This window comes from Cibotium barometz, chromosome 1 (assembly GCF_041138505.1).
Source record: "Cibotium barometz isolate CiBa-2024 chromosome 1, ASM4113850v1, whole genome shotgun sequence".
In the NCBI taxonomy this organism is placed as follows: Eukaryota; Viridiplantae; Streptophyta; class Polypodiopsida; order Cyatheales; family Cibotiaceae; genus Cibotium; species Cibotium barometz.
Genome location: NC_141046.1, coordinates 26,454,415 through 26,473,074, shown reverse-complemented (window position 1 = coordinate 26,473,074; position 18,660 = coordinate 26,454,415). Strand labels below are relative to the sequence as shown.

The 18,660-nt window shown below is 37.7% G+C and overlaps 1 protein-coding gene across 1 annotated transcript; it reads right to left on the bottom strand.

Annotated features, from left to right (window-relative positions):
- Window positions 1-16,806: 16,806 nt before the first annotated feature.
- LOC147641800 (expansin-A10-like) lies at window positions 16,807-18,431 on the bottom strand. Its single transcript, XM_086799828.1, has 4 exons — window positions 18,316-18,431; window positions 17,875-18,012; window positions 17,471-17,783; window positions 16,807-17,384 (listed from the first exon to the last, which is right to left on the bottom strand). Exons 2-4 carry the CDS (start codon window positions 18,005-18,007, stop codon window positions 17,081-17,083), a joined length of 750 nt encoding a protein of 249 aa, XP_086655954.1. The 5' UTR covers window positions 18,008-18,012; window positions 18,316-18,431; the 3' UTR covers window positions 16,807-17,080.
- Between the last annotated feature and the right edge of the window lie 229 nt (window positions 18,432-18,660).

Genomic DNA, 18,660 nt, shown 5'->3' with positions numbered 1-18,660 from the left:
CAATAATCTTTACCATCATCTCCAATCATGCAAACCCATTTCTCATGACATAATACCTTGGTCTTTCTAGGCACTAACCAATCTATCCCTAATATGGCATTATATCTTCCCTGAAAGATTCCTTCCTCTAGCTTTTGAGGAGTAAAGGTATAAGAACCTCCCCTTCTGTTCTTGAAATTATTCCCCTCTCTGAAATAGGAGAAAGATCTTGTTTTACCCAGTTTTGGCCTAGAGAGAGATAATCCAAATTGAGATATCTTTGGATATAAAAATCCTCCTAGTGTCTAAAATGGATTCCCCTAAAACAAAAGTTCAAAATGAACTTTCCAATGTGCATTAAGGGACCTTAGCCTAAGGGTCTACATTTTTAAAAAAAATAGATTATGGTCCAATTAAGGTTCCAATGGGCCAATTGGATTAATCCAAGTGTTAGGATGAGATAAATCCAAAAAATAAAAGAAAATACACAAAAATGAGTAAATTCTCACATAAGATGAAGAGTTGACTGAGTACAAGGTTTATTAGTTAAAAATAATGAAATGAGATATTTTAGAATAATGATACATTTTTGACACCTTGGTAAGGAAAGGGAGACCCTGAGGTAGGCGCCTATTTCACATGTGTAGAAGGATTTTTAATTCAAAAAAATTGTGATATTTTTATCTCTTCTCTCTCCTGGATCAAACCAAATCAAAAAGGGAGCCAAATTGGTCCAAATTTTGTCCAAATTGAGTCAAACTAAACCTGGAAAATTCTAGAACCCAGTTGGACTTGGTTAGTGGCCTCCCTCACCTATAAATAGACCCTGACTTTTGTAAAAAAAGCTGTGAGCTATACCATGCTAGTATTACATTAAAATAATCATATTTTTATTATCCCTTAAAAATCCTCTACTTTTGGGAAGCTTGGAGCTTCTCTCTCTCTCTTCAACAACTCTTGGAGCTTTCTTCTTAACTCACTAAACCAATTGATTGGTTGGGAGATTCACTTCTAGATAAAGAAGCAAGCCAAACCTAAAGATAAGAAGGAATTTCATGATTTTTGTCAATATTCTCAAATGATTTCACTTCTCAACCCTTCTCAAGCTTGAGAAGTTTCTAATTAGTTGTTTTTAATGCAAAACAAGCTTTCTCTAAGAGCTTTAATGATTAATCACAAAAAGTTAATCTTTATGCATATTTAGAATGCTTTTTATGTATATCTCTCTCTCCCAAAAGAATAGTCATTCCTATGGCTAATTCTTTAGAAAAAGAATGCTTCTCATTAATAAATTCTTAATTTAAAACCAAACTCTAAGCTTGTTAAGCTAGAGGTTAAAAAATAGTATTTTTATGCTTTTATGTTTATAAAATTATGGTAAATTTATGATTTAATTCCATAATTTGGATTTAAGTTTAAGGATAGTTCTTCTATCATAATTGTATAACAAAGTCTTATTCTTTTAGAAAAATTAAAAATTATCATTGATAGCAGAGCGAAGCTATGGTAAAATTTTTAGAAAATAATACATATCTTATTTTTATGCATAATGCTAAAAGAGGACTTCCTACCATATTCTAGGATTGGACATCCTATGCTAAAAGAATGATTTTCATCAAATTCATGAAAAATAAAATTTTTGTGTTTATGCATAAATAATTAATTAAAGAAAAGATATATTTTTGGTAAATTTATTTTTATGCAAAAAGAGGAACTCCCATGATATTTGAGAATCAAGTAATTAAATGGTAAAAGAGTAATTTTTGGTAAATTTATTTTTATGCAAAAAGAGGAATTCCCATGATAATTGAGATCCAAGAAATTAAATGGTAAAAGAGGAATTTTTGGCATAATTCAAATTATGAGTATTTATCAAAAGTAAAAATTTGAGCATTAATAAATTTATTGAAAAATATGGGTAGAATTGATTTTTGTAAATCCCATGAATCTTTTACTCAAAAAGAAGAATATTGAATATATTTCACTTGAGAAATTTGAGAAAGAATATGAAAATATCTATCGAGAAAAAGTGCCTTTAACTAGGCCAAGCAATTGGCAGTCCCATCGTTTATCGAAAGTAAAAAACCGTACTAAAAGTGGATGTGATAAGATGTGAATGTGATGTGATAAAATGTGAATGTGATGGGAGGAGATGTGAGTGAATGTGATGAGATATGGATGAGATGTGATGTGATGTAAATGGATGTGGATGTGAATGTGAATGGATGTGGATGTGATGTGATGTAAATGGATGTGGATGTGAATGTGATTAGATATGAATGTGATGTGATAAGATGTGAATGTGATGTGAGGAGATGTGATGAGATGTGATGATGCGATGTAAATGGATGTGAATGTGAATGTGATGTGATGATATGTGAATGGGTGTGATGTGATGTAAATGGATGAGAATGAGATGTGAAGTGATAGATGTGCATGTGAATGAATGGATGGATGGATGTGAATGTGAATGAATGGATGTGAATGTGAATGAATGGATGGATGGATGGATGTGAATGTGAATGAATGGATGGATGTGGATAGATGTGCATGTGAATGAATGGATGGATGTGGATGAATGTGATGCGATGTAAATAGATGTGGATGTGAATATAATGCGATGAGATGTAAATGGATGTGAATGTGATGTGATAGATATGCATGTGAATGAATGGATAGATGTGCATGTGAATGAATGGATGGATGTGAATGTGAATGACTAGATGGATGTGGATAGATGTGCATGTGAATGACTAGATGGATGTGGATAGATGTGCATGTGAATGAATGGATGGATGTGGATGAATGTGATGAGATGTGAATGAATGTGATGTGATAAGGATAGATGTGGATGGAATATATGTGGTGTGATGTGGATGGAATGAATGTGACAGATGTGAATGGGTGTGATGAGATGTGAATGGATGTGACGTGATGTGAATATGATATGATGAGATGTAAATAAATGTGAAAGTGATGTGATAAGACGTGAATATGATGAGATGTAAATCAATGTGAAAGTGATGTGATAAGACGTGAATGGATGAGATGTGATGTGAATAGATGTGGATCTAAATGAATATAAATGGATGTGATGTAATGTGAATGGATGGATGAGATGTGAGGTGGATGAATGTGATGTGATGTGGATCTAGGTAGATGTGAATGGATGAGGTGTGATGTGAATGGATGTGATGTGGATATGGGTAGATGTGAATGGATGAGATATTATGTGAATTGATGTGATGTGATGTGGATCGGGGTAGATGTGAATGGATGAGATGTGATGTGGATATGGGTAGATGTGAATGGATGAGATGTGATGAGGATCGATGTGAATAGATGTGATGAGATGTAATATGATGTGATTGGATAACAATGGATGAAGATGATGGGAATACATATTACTGGATATGGAATAAGCAATGTGAGTTGATGTAGAAGAATATGGAATAACAAGAAATGATGTGGAACAATGTGGAAAGATGAGAGTTCGTTAGAAATTGTATTTATGAAACCTGTTTTTAAATGACTGTTTTATGTCAAGAATGCTGGGAAAGCATTTTGACCATCTTATGAATGAAGCCATAAAGACCTAAGTGATAAAGTTGCAACAGCTCATGGAGAGTCAATGGAGGACGTCTCGTGCAACAAGATCGATCGAGGTCTTGACCAACCTCGGTTCGATTTAAATGGTGAGCTTCCGGTATGGTGGATGAGGGACCAAGGAAGCGGCCTATGAGTGAAGCGCTAGGTGACCTGCGAAGGAGCCTAGAGAGTGCTGACCATACGGTGCTTGGGCTCTGGGTCGCCGAAGATACCCATGCATGCATCGGGGAAGAAAATGGAACAAGGTGTTAAAGTTGTTTTCTGAACTCGGGCATGGATCTGGTTGATTAGCCTTGCTGGTCCTCAATGGATGAGTCCATGGCTCTTTTATATGGATCTGTTAGTTGATCTTGCTGATCTTCAATGGAGAGTCTATCTGGATATTTCTTATGTGATTATATTTCGAGGTACTATGAGCTAGGAACTATCAAAAAGGCCCCTGAGTGAGCAGGTGGTGAGCATTCTGGTTGCCAATGATGCCATAGGTATGCTGGGGGAAAAATGAATGTAATACTTGATTATATTGCCGGGTACTATGAGCTTGGAACTATTGAAAAGGCCCCTGAGTAAACAGGCAGCGGTGAGCTAGGAACTATTGAAAAGGCCCCTAAGTGAACAGGCGGTGAGCGTTCTGGTTGCCAATGATGTCATAGGTACACCGATGAAGAAATGATTGGAAATTGAAACTCAAGCTAGATATTTTGGAGGATTATGATCAGTGATACGATGGTTTCATTAAAAGGTTGTTTTAAAGATATCTAAATCTGTGAAACAAGCAATTTCATATTGGGTGTGTAAGTGGTGTGACTATCTTGAAGTTTGCTTGAAGTGCTGGCTAGGGAGCCTGAGAACTCTTTTCCCTGGTAACCCAGGACAAAACATAACCAAATTTCTAAATGGATCCTATCACTACAATGGTTCAGCGGTTGGCTAACCCATGGGATTGGATGGGGTTAGGCTGGACTGATGGATCCCTAAAATTGAGACTCAATTCTGTTAAGTTACGATAGTTGAAGTAAATCCCACATAACCCTTGTTCTATGGAAAAGAATCAACGAGTTGTGCCTTTTGATGAGGAAAAAAGCGTTGGACTCTATGATCCGAGTGCAAGTCTTTTCCTTGATCTGACCATGTGACTTACGGATTCGGTCGGATCAGTTTGGTTAGTTAAGGCTATTGACTACGTTAGAATAAAAATATCCTAGAGGAATCGCCTATGTCTGCTGGGCAAGGGAAGTTTTTCTGGGTTCGGTTTTGGAAGAACTGAGGGATTAGTCTCTTGTCCGGATATCCGTTGGTGAGGCCCCAAGTGAGAGGTTCTGCCCTACGCAAGAAGTGCCACTTCCACTACTAGCACCCTCGAAATTCGTTGCGCGGAGTGGGCAGGGATCTTTCAGCTCGTAACAGAGCAAATTGGCTAAAATGGAACAACCAAAAAGCCAGAAATGTCAAAAATTTATGTACTAGTAAAAGATTGTAATTGTGTGATGAAATTCATACAAATTGATATTCACAATGAAGATTCAGAAATTGGAAATTGGGTCTTCAGATCGAAGTACCACAATTGTATAAAATCCTTGACTTGCGTAAGGCCTAGATATGATGGTATTTACCTTATAACTCCAAGGATAGTGACTACCCGTATATACCGTGAGTATAACTGCAGCTCTTTACTGGCAATATATACGAGTGAATCTAAGATCTTGAAATTATAAGCAAAAATGCTATCTAGAGGATAAATTTGAATGCTGGTTAATATGATTTTAGAATTCTGGTTGAGAATTGATGAGTTGATTTGGATTCTGATTGAAAGATGTTGATTTTTGAATTCTGGTTGAAAGAAGATAAGTTGAACAAAGCCACAATGAGGATGAATGGGACGAATCCCAGTGATGATGTTAGTAACTTGAATGACGATTATGACTTCAGCAAATCACTATGAGATTAGTGGATTGTGTTGACAGATTGTTGCTGTTTGACCTTTGATCCAATGGATCTAATTAAGGGATGACAAATTGAGAACTTGCATAACTTAAATTCTCGTGGAGGATTGTTCAGATAAAATTTTAGGTCTGATGGACCATTATTGTGTTAAGGATATGAATTATATGTTCTGAATGAATTGTTCTCTGATAGAGTTCTATATGTTCTTCTTGTAGAAGGGATATTTATCCTAGGATTCTGTGTGGGTTGACCAGACTATAAGGAACCCTAGAATCAGTTGGATCTTAAGGTGAAAGAGTTTATCCTCCATTTGCGAGATGAGCACATCTCGCGTTTTTTAAGTGGGGTAGGATGTAAGATTCCTCCCTTTAGCTTTTGAGGAGTAAAGGTATAAGAACCTCCCTTTATGTTCTTGAAATTATTCCCCTCTCTCTGAAATAGGAAAAGATCTTGTTTTACCTTGTTTTGGCCTAGAGAGAGATAATCCAAAATTGAGGTATCTTTGGATATAAAAATCCTCCTAGTGTCTAAAATGGATTCCCCTGAAACAGAAGTTCAAAATGAACTTTCCAATGTGCATTAGAAATTAATTGAAAATGGTATAAAGGACCTTAGTCTAAGGGTCTACATTTTCAAAAAAATTTGGATTATGGTCCAATTAAGGTTCCAATGGGTCAATTGGATTAATCCAAGTGTTGGGATGAAATAAATCCAAAGAATTAAAAAATGAGATATTTTGGAATAATGATGCATTTTTTACACCTTGGTAAGGAGAGGGAGACTCTTGAGGTAGGCATCTATTTCACATGTGTGGAAGGGTTTTTAATTCAAAAAAATTATGATATTTTTCTCTCCTCTCTTCTGGATCAAACCAAATAAAAAAGGGAGCCTAACTAGTCCAAATCTTGTCCAAATTGAGTCAAATTGAACCTTGAAAATTCTAGAACCTAGTTGGACTTGGTTAGTGGCCTCCCTCACCTATAAATAGACCCTTAGTCTTTTGTAAAAAAATCTGTGAGCTATACCATGCCAGTATTACATTAAAATAATTATATTTTTATTATCCCTTAAAAATCCTCTACTTTTGGGAAGCTTGGAGCTTCTCTCTCTCTCCCAAAAGAATAGTCATTCTTATGGCTAATTCTTTAGAAAAAGAATGCTTCTCATTGATAAATTCTTAATTCAAAACCAAACTCTAAGCTTGTTAAGCTACAGGTTAAGAAAATAGTATTTTTATGCTTTTATATTAATACAATTATGGTAAATTTATGATTTAATTTCATAATTTGGATTTAAGTTTAAGGATAGTTCTTCTATCATAATTGTATTACAAAGTCTTATTCTTTTCAAAAAATTAAAAAATTATCAATAATAGCAGTGAAGCTATGGTAAAAATTTTAGAAAATAATACATATCTTATTTTTATGCATAATGCTAAAAGAGGACTTCCTACCATATTCTAGGATTGGACATCCTATGTTAAAAGAATGATTTTCATCAAATTCATGGGAAACAAAATTTTAGTGTTTATGCATAAATAATTAATTAAAGAAAAGAGAAATTTTTGGTAAATTTATTTTTATGCAAAAAGAGAAATTTTCATGATATTTGAGAATTAAGTAATTAAATGGTAAAAGAGTAATTTTTGGTAAATTTATTTTTATGTAAAAAGAGAAATTTCGATAATAATTGAGATCCAAGAAATTAAATGGTAAAAGAGGAATTTTTGGCATAATTCAAATTATGAGTATTTATCAAAAGTAAAAATTTGAGCATTAATAAATTTATTGGAAAATATGGGTAGAATTGATTTTTGTAAATCCCATGAATCTTTTACTCAAAAAGAAGAATATTGAATATATTTCACTTGAGAAATTTGAGAAAGAATATGAAAATATCTATCGAGAAAAAGTGCCTTTAACTAGGCCAAGCAATTGGCAGTCCCATCATTTATCGAAAGTAAAAAACCGTACTAAAAGTGGATGTGATAAGATGTGAATGTGATGTGATAAAATGTGAATGTGATGGGAGGAGATGTGAGTGACTGTGATGAGATATGGATGAGATGTGATGTGATGTAAATGGATGTGGATGTGAATGTGATGTGAGAAGATGTGAATGTGATGTGAGGAGATGTGAGTGGATGTGATGAGATGTGGCTGAGATGTGATACGATGTAAATGGATGTGGATGTGAATGTGGTGAGATGTGAATGAGATATGTGATGATATGTGATGATATTTGAATGAGATATGTGATGATATGTGAATGTGGTGAGATGTGAATGAGATATGTGATGATATGTGAATGGGTGTAATGTGATGTAAATGGATGAGATGAGATGTGTGATGAGATCTGAATGAGATATGTGATGATATGTGAATGTGGTGAGATGTGAATGAGATATGTGATGATATGTGAATGGGTGTAATGTGATGTAAATGGATGAGAATGAGATGTGAAGTGATAGATGTGCATGTGAATGAATGGATGGATGTGGATAGACGTGAATGAATGGATGGATGTGATGATATGTGAATGGGTGTAATGTGATGTAAATGGATCAGAATGAGATGTGAAGTGATAGATGTGCATGTGAATGAATGGATGGATGTGGATAGATGTGCGTGTGAATGAATGGATGGATGTGGATAGACGTGCATGAGAATGAGATGTGATGTGATAGATATGCATGTGAATGAATGGATGGATGTGGATAGATGTGCATGTGAAAGAATGGATGGATGTGAATGTGAATGAATGGATGGATGTGGATAGATGTGCATGTGAATGAATGGATGGATGCGAATGTGAATGAATGAATGGATATGGATGAATGTGATGCGATGTAAATAGATGTAGATGGAAATATAATACGATGAGATGTGAATGGATGTGAATGTGATGTGATAGAAGATATGCATGTTAATGGATGGATGGATGTGGATAGATGTACATGTGAATGAATGGATGGATGTGAATGTGAATGAATGGATGGATGTGGATAAATGTGCATGTGAATGAATGGATGGATGTGGATGGATGAATGGATGTGAATGTGAATGAATGAATGGATGTGATGAGATGTGAATGAATGTGATGTGATAAGGATAGATGTGGATGAAATGAATGTGATGGATATGAATGGGTGTGATGAATATGAATGGGTGTGATGAGATGTGAATGGATGTGAAGTGATGTGAATATGATATGATGAGATGTAAATGAATGTGAAAGTGATGTGATGAGACGTGAATGGATGAGATGTGATGTGGATGGATGTGATGTGATGAGACGTGGATCTGAATGAATATAAATGGATGTGATGTAATGTGAATGGATGGATGAGATGTAAGGTGGATTAATGTGATGTGATGTGGATCTAGGTAGATGTGAATGGATGAGATGTGATGTGATGTGATGTGTATCAGGGTAGATGTGAATGGATGTGATGTGGATCGGGGTATATGTGAATGGATGAGATGTGATGTGAACGGATGTGATGTGGATATGGGTAGATGTGAATGGATGAGATGTGATGAGGATAGATGTGGATAGATGTGATGAGATGTGATGTGGATAGATGTGATGAGATGTAATATGATGTGATTGGATGAGAATGGATGTGATGAGATGTAATATGATGTGGATAGATGTGATGAGATGTAATATGATGTGATTGGATGAGAATGGATGAAGATGATGGAAATGCATATGACTGGATGTGGAATAAGCAATGTGAGTTGATGTAGAAGAATATGGAATAACGAGAAATGATGTGGAACAATGTGGAAAGATGAGAGTTCGTTAGAAACTGTATTTATGAAACCTTTTTTTAAATAACTGTTTTATGTCAAGAATGTTGGGAAAGCATTTTGACCATCTTATGAATGAAGTGGTGAAGACCTAAGTAATAAAGTTGCAACAGCTGATAGAGAGTCAATGGAGGACATCTCGCATAGCAAGTCGGTCGAGGTCTTGACCAGCCTCGATTTAAATGGTGAGCTTCTAGTATGCTGGATGAGGGACCAAGGAAGCGGCCTATGAGTGAAGTGCTAGGTGACTTGGGAGGAGCCTAGAGGGTGCTGACCATACGGTGCTCGGGCTCTGGGTCGCCAAAGATACCCATGTGTGCGTCAGGGAAGAAAATAGAACAAGGTGTTAGAGTTGTTTTCTCAACTCGGGCATGGATCTGGTTGATTAGCCTTGTTGGTCCTCATGGATGAGTCCATGGCTCTTTTATATGGATCTGTTGGTTGATCTTGCTGATCTTCAACGGAGAGTCCATCTGGATCTTCCTTATGTGATTATATTTCGAGATACTATGAGCTAGGAACTATCAAAAAGGCCCCTAAGTGAGCAGGTGGTGAGCATTGTGGTTGCCAATGATGCCATAGGTATGCTGGGGAAGAAATGAATGTAATACTTGATTATATTGCCGAGTACTATGAGCTAGAAACTATTGAAAAGGCCCCTGAAGGAACAGGCGGTGATGAGCGTTCTGGTTGCCAATGATGTCATAGGTACACCGATGAAGGAATGATTGAAAATTGGAACTCAAGCTAGATATTTTGGAGGATTATGATCAGTGATACTATGGTTTCTTTAAAAGATTATTTTAAAGATATCTAAATCTGTGAAACAAGCAATTTCATATGGGTGTGTAAGTGGTGTGACTATCTTGAAGTTTTCTTGAAGTGCTGGCTAGGGGGCCTGAGAACTCTTTTCCCTGGTACGTGACAAAACATAACCAATTCTAAATGGATCCTATCACTACAATGGTTCGGTTGGCTAACCCATGGGATTGGATGGGGTTAGGCTGGACTGATGGATCCCTAAAATTGAGACTTAATTCTCTTAAGTTACGATAGTTGAAGTAAATCCCACATAACCGTTGTTCTATGGAAAAGAATCAACGAGCTGTGTCTCTTGATGAGGAAAAAAGCGTTGGACTCTATGATCCGAGTGCAAGTCTTTTCCTTGATCTGACCATGTGACTTACGGGTTCGGTCGGATCAGTTTGGTTAGTTAAGGCTCTTGACTACGTTAGAATAAAAATATCCTGGAGGAATCGCCTATGTCTGCTGGGCAAGGGAAGTTTTTCTGGGTTCGGTTTTGAAGAACTGAGGGATTAGTCTCTTGTCCGGATATCCGTGGGCGAGGCCCCGAGTGAGAGATTCTGCCCTGTGCAAGAAGTGCTACTTCCGTTGCTAGCACCCTCGGAATCCATTGCGCCGAGGGGGCAAGGATCTTTCATTCCCAAACACATGGAAATCTACTTTTGACTTGAGGTTACCTATGACAAAAAACATATTCTTGACATAATCCTTACATGTTTTTTGCTTTCCCGAAGCAAGCTCTACCATAAGCTTCTTTTGATAAAATTTTAGTTATTCCTAACTTTTTTGTCATGTGGGCTGATAGAAAACTATGGGTGCTTTCCAAGTCAATCAACACTTGGAAAATATTATTCACAATTCTTGATAGGATTTTTAATAATTGAAGCTCGATTTTCGGCCTTACCTGCATGAACAGCAGCATTGACATGTGCATATTCTTCAATCTCCTCAACCACAATTTGCAACAACTTTTCCTCTTTCTCTAGGAGCGTTTTAATTACTTGAAAATCCACGTACATTCTCTTGCATACTCTACCTTGTTTCTGATTTCCTATGTTAATCCCTCATGCACCTCACGTGATGTTGGCTTGTTTTTACACTCAACAGTTTTATCACCCTCTTCTAAACAACGAAAACATAGGTCTTCATGTCGTGCCTTTTTTTACCATCTTTGGGACAAATATGTGAAATAATGGATACCATTCTTCTTCTCACCCATCTCCATTCTCATATGCTACATAAAAGTTTCCCTTCTCGTCGTTAACCCTGTCTATTATCAAAATTTAGACGATCTTACATTTCTTCATCTTCTCAACCACCCTCTTCTTCTTCATTCAAATCCATGAAAGTTCGAACGTGCATGGCTCTCATTCTTTCCCCCAATTCTTCATGCCTATCAATAACTCTGATAACTTCCTTTGGAGTTATACCCATATGCAATAATCCATGTAAAACTCCTCTTCTTGCCCTAGGTTGACTACTGAATTTGTTTGATGTGCAGCCATCTTGTGACTGTACAGCAAAATTGTAAAACAATTCTCAAGAGAAATAAACTCCTCGTTGTATCACAAAAATTGAAAATAATATTAGTCATCCAAGACTTTCAACATCCGCAAGTGCGGATTGCCCAACCTAGGCTCTGATACCAACTGTGAAGGTCCCGTATTCTAGTCATATTTTAATCATACAACTTAATCTAAGAAAACATTAAAACTCACTTAATCGTGCAATTTCTACATAGCAATACAATCAAAGCAACCTTCTCAAATAGTAAACAAGCATGTACCATATCCAAGATTCCTATCACATAAGCAAAGAATCTTAGAATCTCAAACAAACATTCACATAATAGAAATCTCTATCAATTAAAACATAACATCTTAATCCATCACCATGTATGTGTCTATCGCAAGGCTCCGTCATCATCACCATACTCGACAATATGGTTAGTCATAATGACCAAATTTCAGCCAATCTAGGACTTTTTCCGATGCCCATCCACCCAGCCTCCACACTCGACATCGCGGCTATCTCGAGTATGTCTCTTTCTGAATCTCGTCCTCTCTGGATTCTACCACATGGCTCCTAGAAGGCAAAAATCTCATTCTCTGTTCGACGTTCCCTGTCTAAGGACAGCCAGTCCGAATCTCAAAATCTCATGTCAAGCCTCATCATCATACACATGCATATCAATCATTCATTTCAAAACAAAGAAATCACAAGTCATTCATCTTACACTGATCTCTAGTCTCCACAACCTTTCAAGACAAGCATATTCAAATCAATCAAAATCAACCTCAAGTATAGAAACAAGCTTTTAATTCAAACAGTCCTTAGCTTCTCTTGATCGTTTAATTATTACATTCTAACTAGTAAGATTATCTCTAGTTGCTATATCTAAGTCATAATTATGCTTACGTATTAGTCCATCTGGTCTATATAGACAAGGTAGTCAATCTTGATAGCAATTTCTAAGGCAAAGCCTAACAACTGGTCTATTTGGCAGAGTAATATCTTTCAATCTATTTAGAATTAGAGAAAAGTTAAAACTGCAAAGTTTTGGGACTTGCTAATGCTCTATAAAGCACGTCTCAGTGTGATGGTTCTCTAAAAATGAGTTCTAAGGTCTCTTTGAGAGCATTCAAAAATAGTCAAGGTTGTGTTTTCAGCATAAACTATCAAAATAGCCAAGTGTCCCACTTTGCACTAAAAAACGAAAGGGAATTGACTTTCTAGCGTCTCATACACTCTTGTAGAGTTTTCTGTCCTCAAAAATTTTATCATGTCAAAATCTGATTCTAAACACACATAAAAATAAATGCTTCACAAAATAGCCCCTACTGAAGATTATACCTAAAATCTAATTAAATATTATGTCTTCTAATTATTTCACTCCAAAAGTGTTTATTCTATGAGTTGCATAGACTAAGCCGATCATGTATAGCTAATAAAGTCAAGAGTCACTCATCGTTAAGCGTACCATATATCGACTCAAATTCTCTCGTATACATGTTATCGATTTATTTATTTAATTTTACCAAAGTATTTAAAATAAAATAATAAAAAGAGAGTTCGTGTACTTGCCTGATATATTTGAATATGTCTTCATTGATTGGGAATCCATGTCTACTCTCCAGAAGTTGTGGAAGAGCCGTTTGTAGATTTGACAAGCCTCTCAGATCTGTTGTCACAGGGTTGCAATCTGCAAGGTATAACTTCGCGCACAGTTATCTCAGAAACTAGTCATGTGGGTACTTAAAATTACCAAAACTTATGCGGTCTACAACCAAACAACGGTGGAATCACCAAAATCAGTTGTATGTGACAGTCAACTCCAAAATTAGGTCACATTTTATTTTATTTTTATCAAATTTCGATTTGCATGTCCATATACACACTTAAAAGCTTCTTTTGAGTATACTAACTAATTGAAAACTCAATCTTGAATTTTCACTTAATTTTAACACTTACAATTTTTACCTGCTTTGAAAAACTGCTGAAAACCTGTTAGAATTCATTACTGAAATCTGTAACATCCAAAATTTAGGATTATATTTAATCATAACTTGGTTAATCTTAAAGGTATGCTACATAGACACCATCTCCCATAAGACCTTTACACATCCAAAATCCTAATCAAAAGACCCTCTAAAGATGTAATGCACAAAAATATATCTAATATTCAAAAAACTCAAGGGGTATACTTTTAGGGAGACATACTTTTAAGTCAAAGGGTATTAAAAAATATTATTTTTTGTGGATTTTGATTTCATAAAATGACCTCTCTTTTTTATAAAAATACGATTTTTTTTCTAAATACTATTTAAAATCCCCTTATGTAAGTAGATTTCTATAAATTTTTTCCAAAATCTTGATTTAAAAAACTCTTCTATGATCGCATGTAGTAGACTTTACATATTTTTAAGTGAACCCTCCCAAGACAAAAAAAAAACCCTAATTACTGTTATTTGTTGTCATGTTTCCCTTTTATATATTTTTCTTAATTCCCTCTTCTTTCCTTTCTTTTCTCATTTTTTCAGTCTTTTCTTTGTTGTGGACAAGATATTTAGCTTAAGACCTTCATCGTCTTGGTATTATATCTTGGTCATATGGGTCACTTTAAAATTTTGTAGAATTTACACAAACAAAAAGCACAATTCTAGACCATAATGCTATAGCAAGCCTCTAGAGGGCAAGGTAGAACCATGCCAATATCATTTACATGAGGCACATATGCATGAGACAATGTTCTCCTTCAAATTTATTTCTTAATGTGGGAATAAAAATTAAAAGTCAATAGCTTGGTCGAAATGCCACACATGTCAGGCCAATTGATTATTCATAATAATGTAAACTCATTGTAGGTTGCATCAAAATTGACATAAAGGCTATATTGCTCTGGTCCGCCGGCACGCCGATCATTGTGATTGGAGACGATGAAGCTAATGACAAAAGCATTTCATTGTTCGAGTCTTGGAATGAGCTTGCTCCCTTCTGACCCCGGCTCGAAAAACAAAAACAAAACTTTACTTGCGAGCCTCTAGGAGGAGCACCTATCATCCTCTGTCCAATCATCACCAACAAAGATTGTCAATTCTAGCTAGGTCTGTTGCATCTTGCAAGGATCTCAGAATCTTGATTTTGAATCACGGAGTGAAAGGCCTAACAAGAACCCTGTTCCTAGCCCTAATCCATATATCAAAATTACTAGCCCTAGTTATGGTTCTAAGGCCGTGTCAAGCATTCCTTGAACTCTTATCCTAACACTAAAGGAGTTGAGAAACCTAACCCTAAAAAAAGGATCCTTCTCCCTCTGGAATTGTGTGTTGATGGTCCTATTGGTATCTGTAGGAGCCACCACCTAATTTTCTTTTTACAATCCTACAAATCGAAAACGTAGTTTTTTTGCTCCATTTTTTTTTTTCACTCAGTTTATAAAAAACCGACATCTATGGTTGCGGCTTTTGGTTTCATAGCCTTGCCTCAAAAATATGATTTTCGACAGCCTTCACGTGATACAATAAAATCATTTAACTTTGATACAAACTGCCTGAGCCTCAAGTAACAAGAGTCAATTATGTTATTTAACAAGGCTAAATACTGGCCTCAAAGTAACAAGACTCAATCATGTTAAAAATGAGTCAATTATCTATTACATATTAACGGGAGCGATTTTTGCCAACGTGGCAGTATGGAGGACTGGAGGAACTGAAATCGAAATGAGGTTTTTCCTTTTGTTCTTTCGGTCGTTTTGTTTCGTTTTTCCTTTCGTTCTTTCGGTCATTTCGTTTTGTTTCGTTCATTCATTTCCTCAGGTGGGTTATAAATCAGTTGTTCAGGTAGAGTAGAGTAGAGTAGGTAGCGCGATTAAACCTTCACCCCACGTGCTGCCGCACACAGTCACCTACGCCCCTGGCTGCTAATACCACCACTTGCATCTGGCCATCACTCGGTGTCTTCCTTTGTGTGCACATCTCCTTGCACCGCCCACCTTTTCTCTACGCCCTCTTCTGCCCTTGTTTGCTGACTTGCTTGCATACCACATATATATATATATGTCCGCCATTGCGGCTCCTAGCACCCCACCACACTTTCGTCTACGCTCGCCTTGACCCTACACACACACACACACATCCCCCCCCTTCTCCTTCTTCGACTTCAAAACCAGGCAGTTGTGTTGGTGCCATTATCTTCAACACCAGTCAGTTGAAGATGGTGGTGTCGTCGTGTTGATGTCATCCAGGCAGTTGAAGATGGTGCTAATATCAATGTCTTCAACGATACGCTCAAGAAAATGTATCTTCCAAGTGGCTGAGAAGCTAACAAGTGGTAAGAGGAGGAGCAAGAATTTTGAAATTGAACACGATATATATGTTATTCCAAACAATGCCCACAAGATATATATATTCTATTCCAAACAATGCCCACACAGGGTCCCGTACTAGTGTTATTTAACAAAGAGAGAGTAGGCGGGTATAAACTTGAAGCGTAGTAGAGTCCAACTTTCTGATCAAACTAACCTAGCCCTCGTTAACTCAACCCATTTGAATTTACTTAGAAATCATTTCTATTAATTAATTAATTAATTCTCATTGTAAGCCTTATTTAGAAATTATTTTAATTAATTAATTAATTGATTCTTTTTTCTCATTGAAAGCCCTCGTCTATAAGATTCCTTTCAGGAGAGATCTTTGGTTACAAATAGGCATGCTGATCGTCGTGACAATTTTGGATTGTCGATTTGTCATCTCGGAAATGAAGTAGGGGAAACGATCTTGTGGGTGAACTAGAGGGAAGGGAGAGGGGTATGGGACTATGAAAAATTACTTGCATTTTGGAAGTGAAACATAAGGAGCCCAAAATCTTATTTGATTCTGCAAAAAAAAACTAATCTTCCAATCCCCTCGTTCACCCCTTGTTCACCCTTAGTTCATAGGGGTTTATTCCTCTAATTCACTTAGGGGTTCATTCCTCTAAATTCACTTTTAGTTGACTCTAATTCACTTTTGTATCCAACTGTGCAAAGTCGTTCCGATCTTGACGTCTAGTTGTAACGATAATCCCTCAAGGAAGACCCAAAGCCCTCTTAGAAGACCCATGCCATTGAGTGACTAGGATTGTAGGCCCCGGTTTAGGTGAGAGATTGGATCATCGGTGTAAACTGCGAATATATATTAATATGTATTAAAGGAGAGATGTAATGCACAGGCTTGCATCTGCATATCATGAAAATGCCAAGAACGAGATACATGGATGCGGCAGCGGGTAGCTTCATCAAAAGCCACCACTTCTGCGTCGTACACAAGAAAGGAGGACAATGAAAAATGAGAACAATAATATATGATGGGGTGGAATCATGATGGAGCGGGTGGCGTATCGTGGGGTGCCTGCCACCACAGCACCTATGGAAAATGATCCTGCAGGGGCTCCTAAAATTGGCCCCCGCTGTAAGTTTGGCCGTACTGCCAATTTGGCGGTGCGACGTTGTAGTCGCTCAAGGTCTCCCCATCACTTAAGGTGATCATGAACGACAGGCTTTGGCCGCTAAGAGCGGCGTTGCTCTGCCAGTTCTGGCCCCAGTTTCTTGACATGGGCTGCCAGCCCGTACTAGAGCCCTTCACCGACACCGCATGCACGTCTCCTGCTCCCCCAACATTAGTCAGAAGAATGAGATTGAAATAGGCATGCCCATTCAGGGTGTAGTGCACCCCACCTTTCTTCTGGCATGGCACTCTGCATCACAAAAAACACAGTCAATCACGCCTAATTAGGCACTTATGAACCTTAAATCTTCATTATATCTCGCAACATTGACCTACCTTCGGTAAGCAACGGGAACAATGCCTCCTCTGTAGACTGCAATTTGTTGAAAGGCAGGCTCTGCCATGTCAAAGTGTTGAAGAGGAGGATTGCACCACCCTCCATTGGTGTTGGACAGCGCGTTGTTGGGCGGACAAAAGTTAGTGGCCGTCACAATGACGCTGCCCGGCAAACACCACTGTGGGTCGTCGTCGCACTTCAATTCAAAGCAGGCCCCACAGGAAAGGCCCGCATTGAAGAGAGCGGTGCTAAGTGCAGCGGTGTTGGTGCCATAGCCGGCATCGTATAAGTTGCCATAACCACAAGCCCCCCCTGCAAGCCACAATGCACATCATTAAAGATGAACGAAACCTTTGTTAGGTCCTCTCTTAATGTGAAACGAATACGTTTTTTCTGTGCTCACCCATAGTGCCAGACGCATCACTCCCACCATAAAATGTAGCGTGAGCTGAATTCCAGCCACCGCCTTGACTTTGAGCCCTGCTTGCAAGGGCAAGAAGAGAGAGAAGCATGGTTGGCAAGGAGATTTTCGCCATGAAGCCTGCACAGAAGCAAGAATAAGTTGGTGAGAGGTTTAAAACAAATTACAAAGCCGCAGAGCTGCAGAGCTGGCAAGGAGAAGTAGCCATGGCGAGGGCTACAGAGAGAAAGAGAGAAATGTAGCTCTGACGTTGGCTATGGGGAGAGCACAAAGCAGTGTGGTTATGTGGGTGTGGGTGGAGAGAGAGAGGGGGAAAGTACTCTGAGCTTGGCTATGGTGAGGGACAAAAAGCAATGAGAGAGAGAGAGAGAGAGAGAGAGAGAGACTACAATGGAGCCCTGTAGGCATTGCAAAGTTCGTTACCTGCAGCAAAGGCCAAGGCAACGTCTTGGAAGAGTGTAATCGAACAGAGGAGCTTGACAAAGAAAGAGAACTGGCTGGTCGCTTATATAGCGCGCGATCCTATGGTTACGCTAGTTGGGGTCACGGCTCAACAAGCGCGGACCCTGATCCGTCGCCTGCGATGCCGCTTGCGCTTCCCATCATCCCATGTGACTCCCGAGTCCCAACCGCCAGCCTCGGGAAAAGACTGCCCACTTTTAATTGTCCCTTCTTTTCCAAGATCCTCAATTTGTCAAAAGCAATATCAATTAAATTTAGCTAATAATAATAAATAATAATAGGCACTTAAATTTCGAAAACCGCCAT

Coding starts and splice junctions, on each gene's coding strand:
- LOC147641800 (XM_086799828.1), bottom strand. CDS start 18,007: ATGGCGAAAATCTCCTTGCCAACCATGCTTCTCTCTCTTCTTGCCCTT. Junction 17,784..17,874: donor TGATGCGTCTGGCACTATGG/GTGAGCACAGAA, acceptor TGTGGCTTGCAG/GGGGGGCTTGTGGTTATGGC. Junction 17,385..17,470: donor GTTCCCGTTGCTTACCGAAG/GTAGGTCAATGT, acceptor TTTGTGATGCAG/AGTGCCATGCCAGAAGAAAG.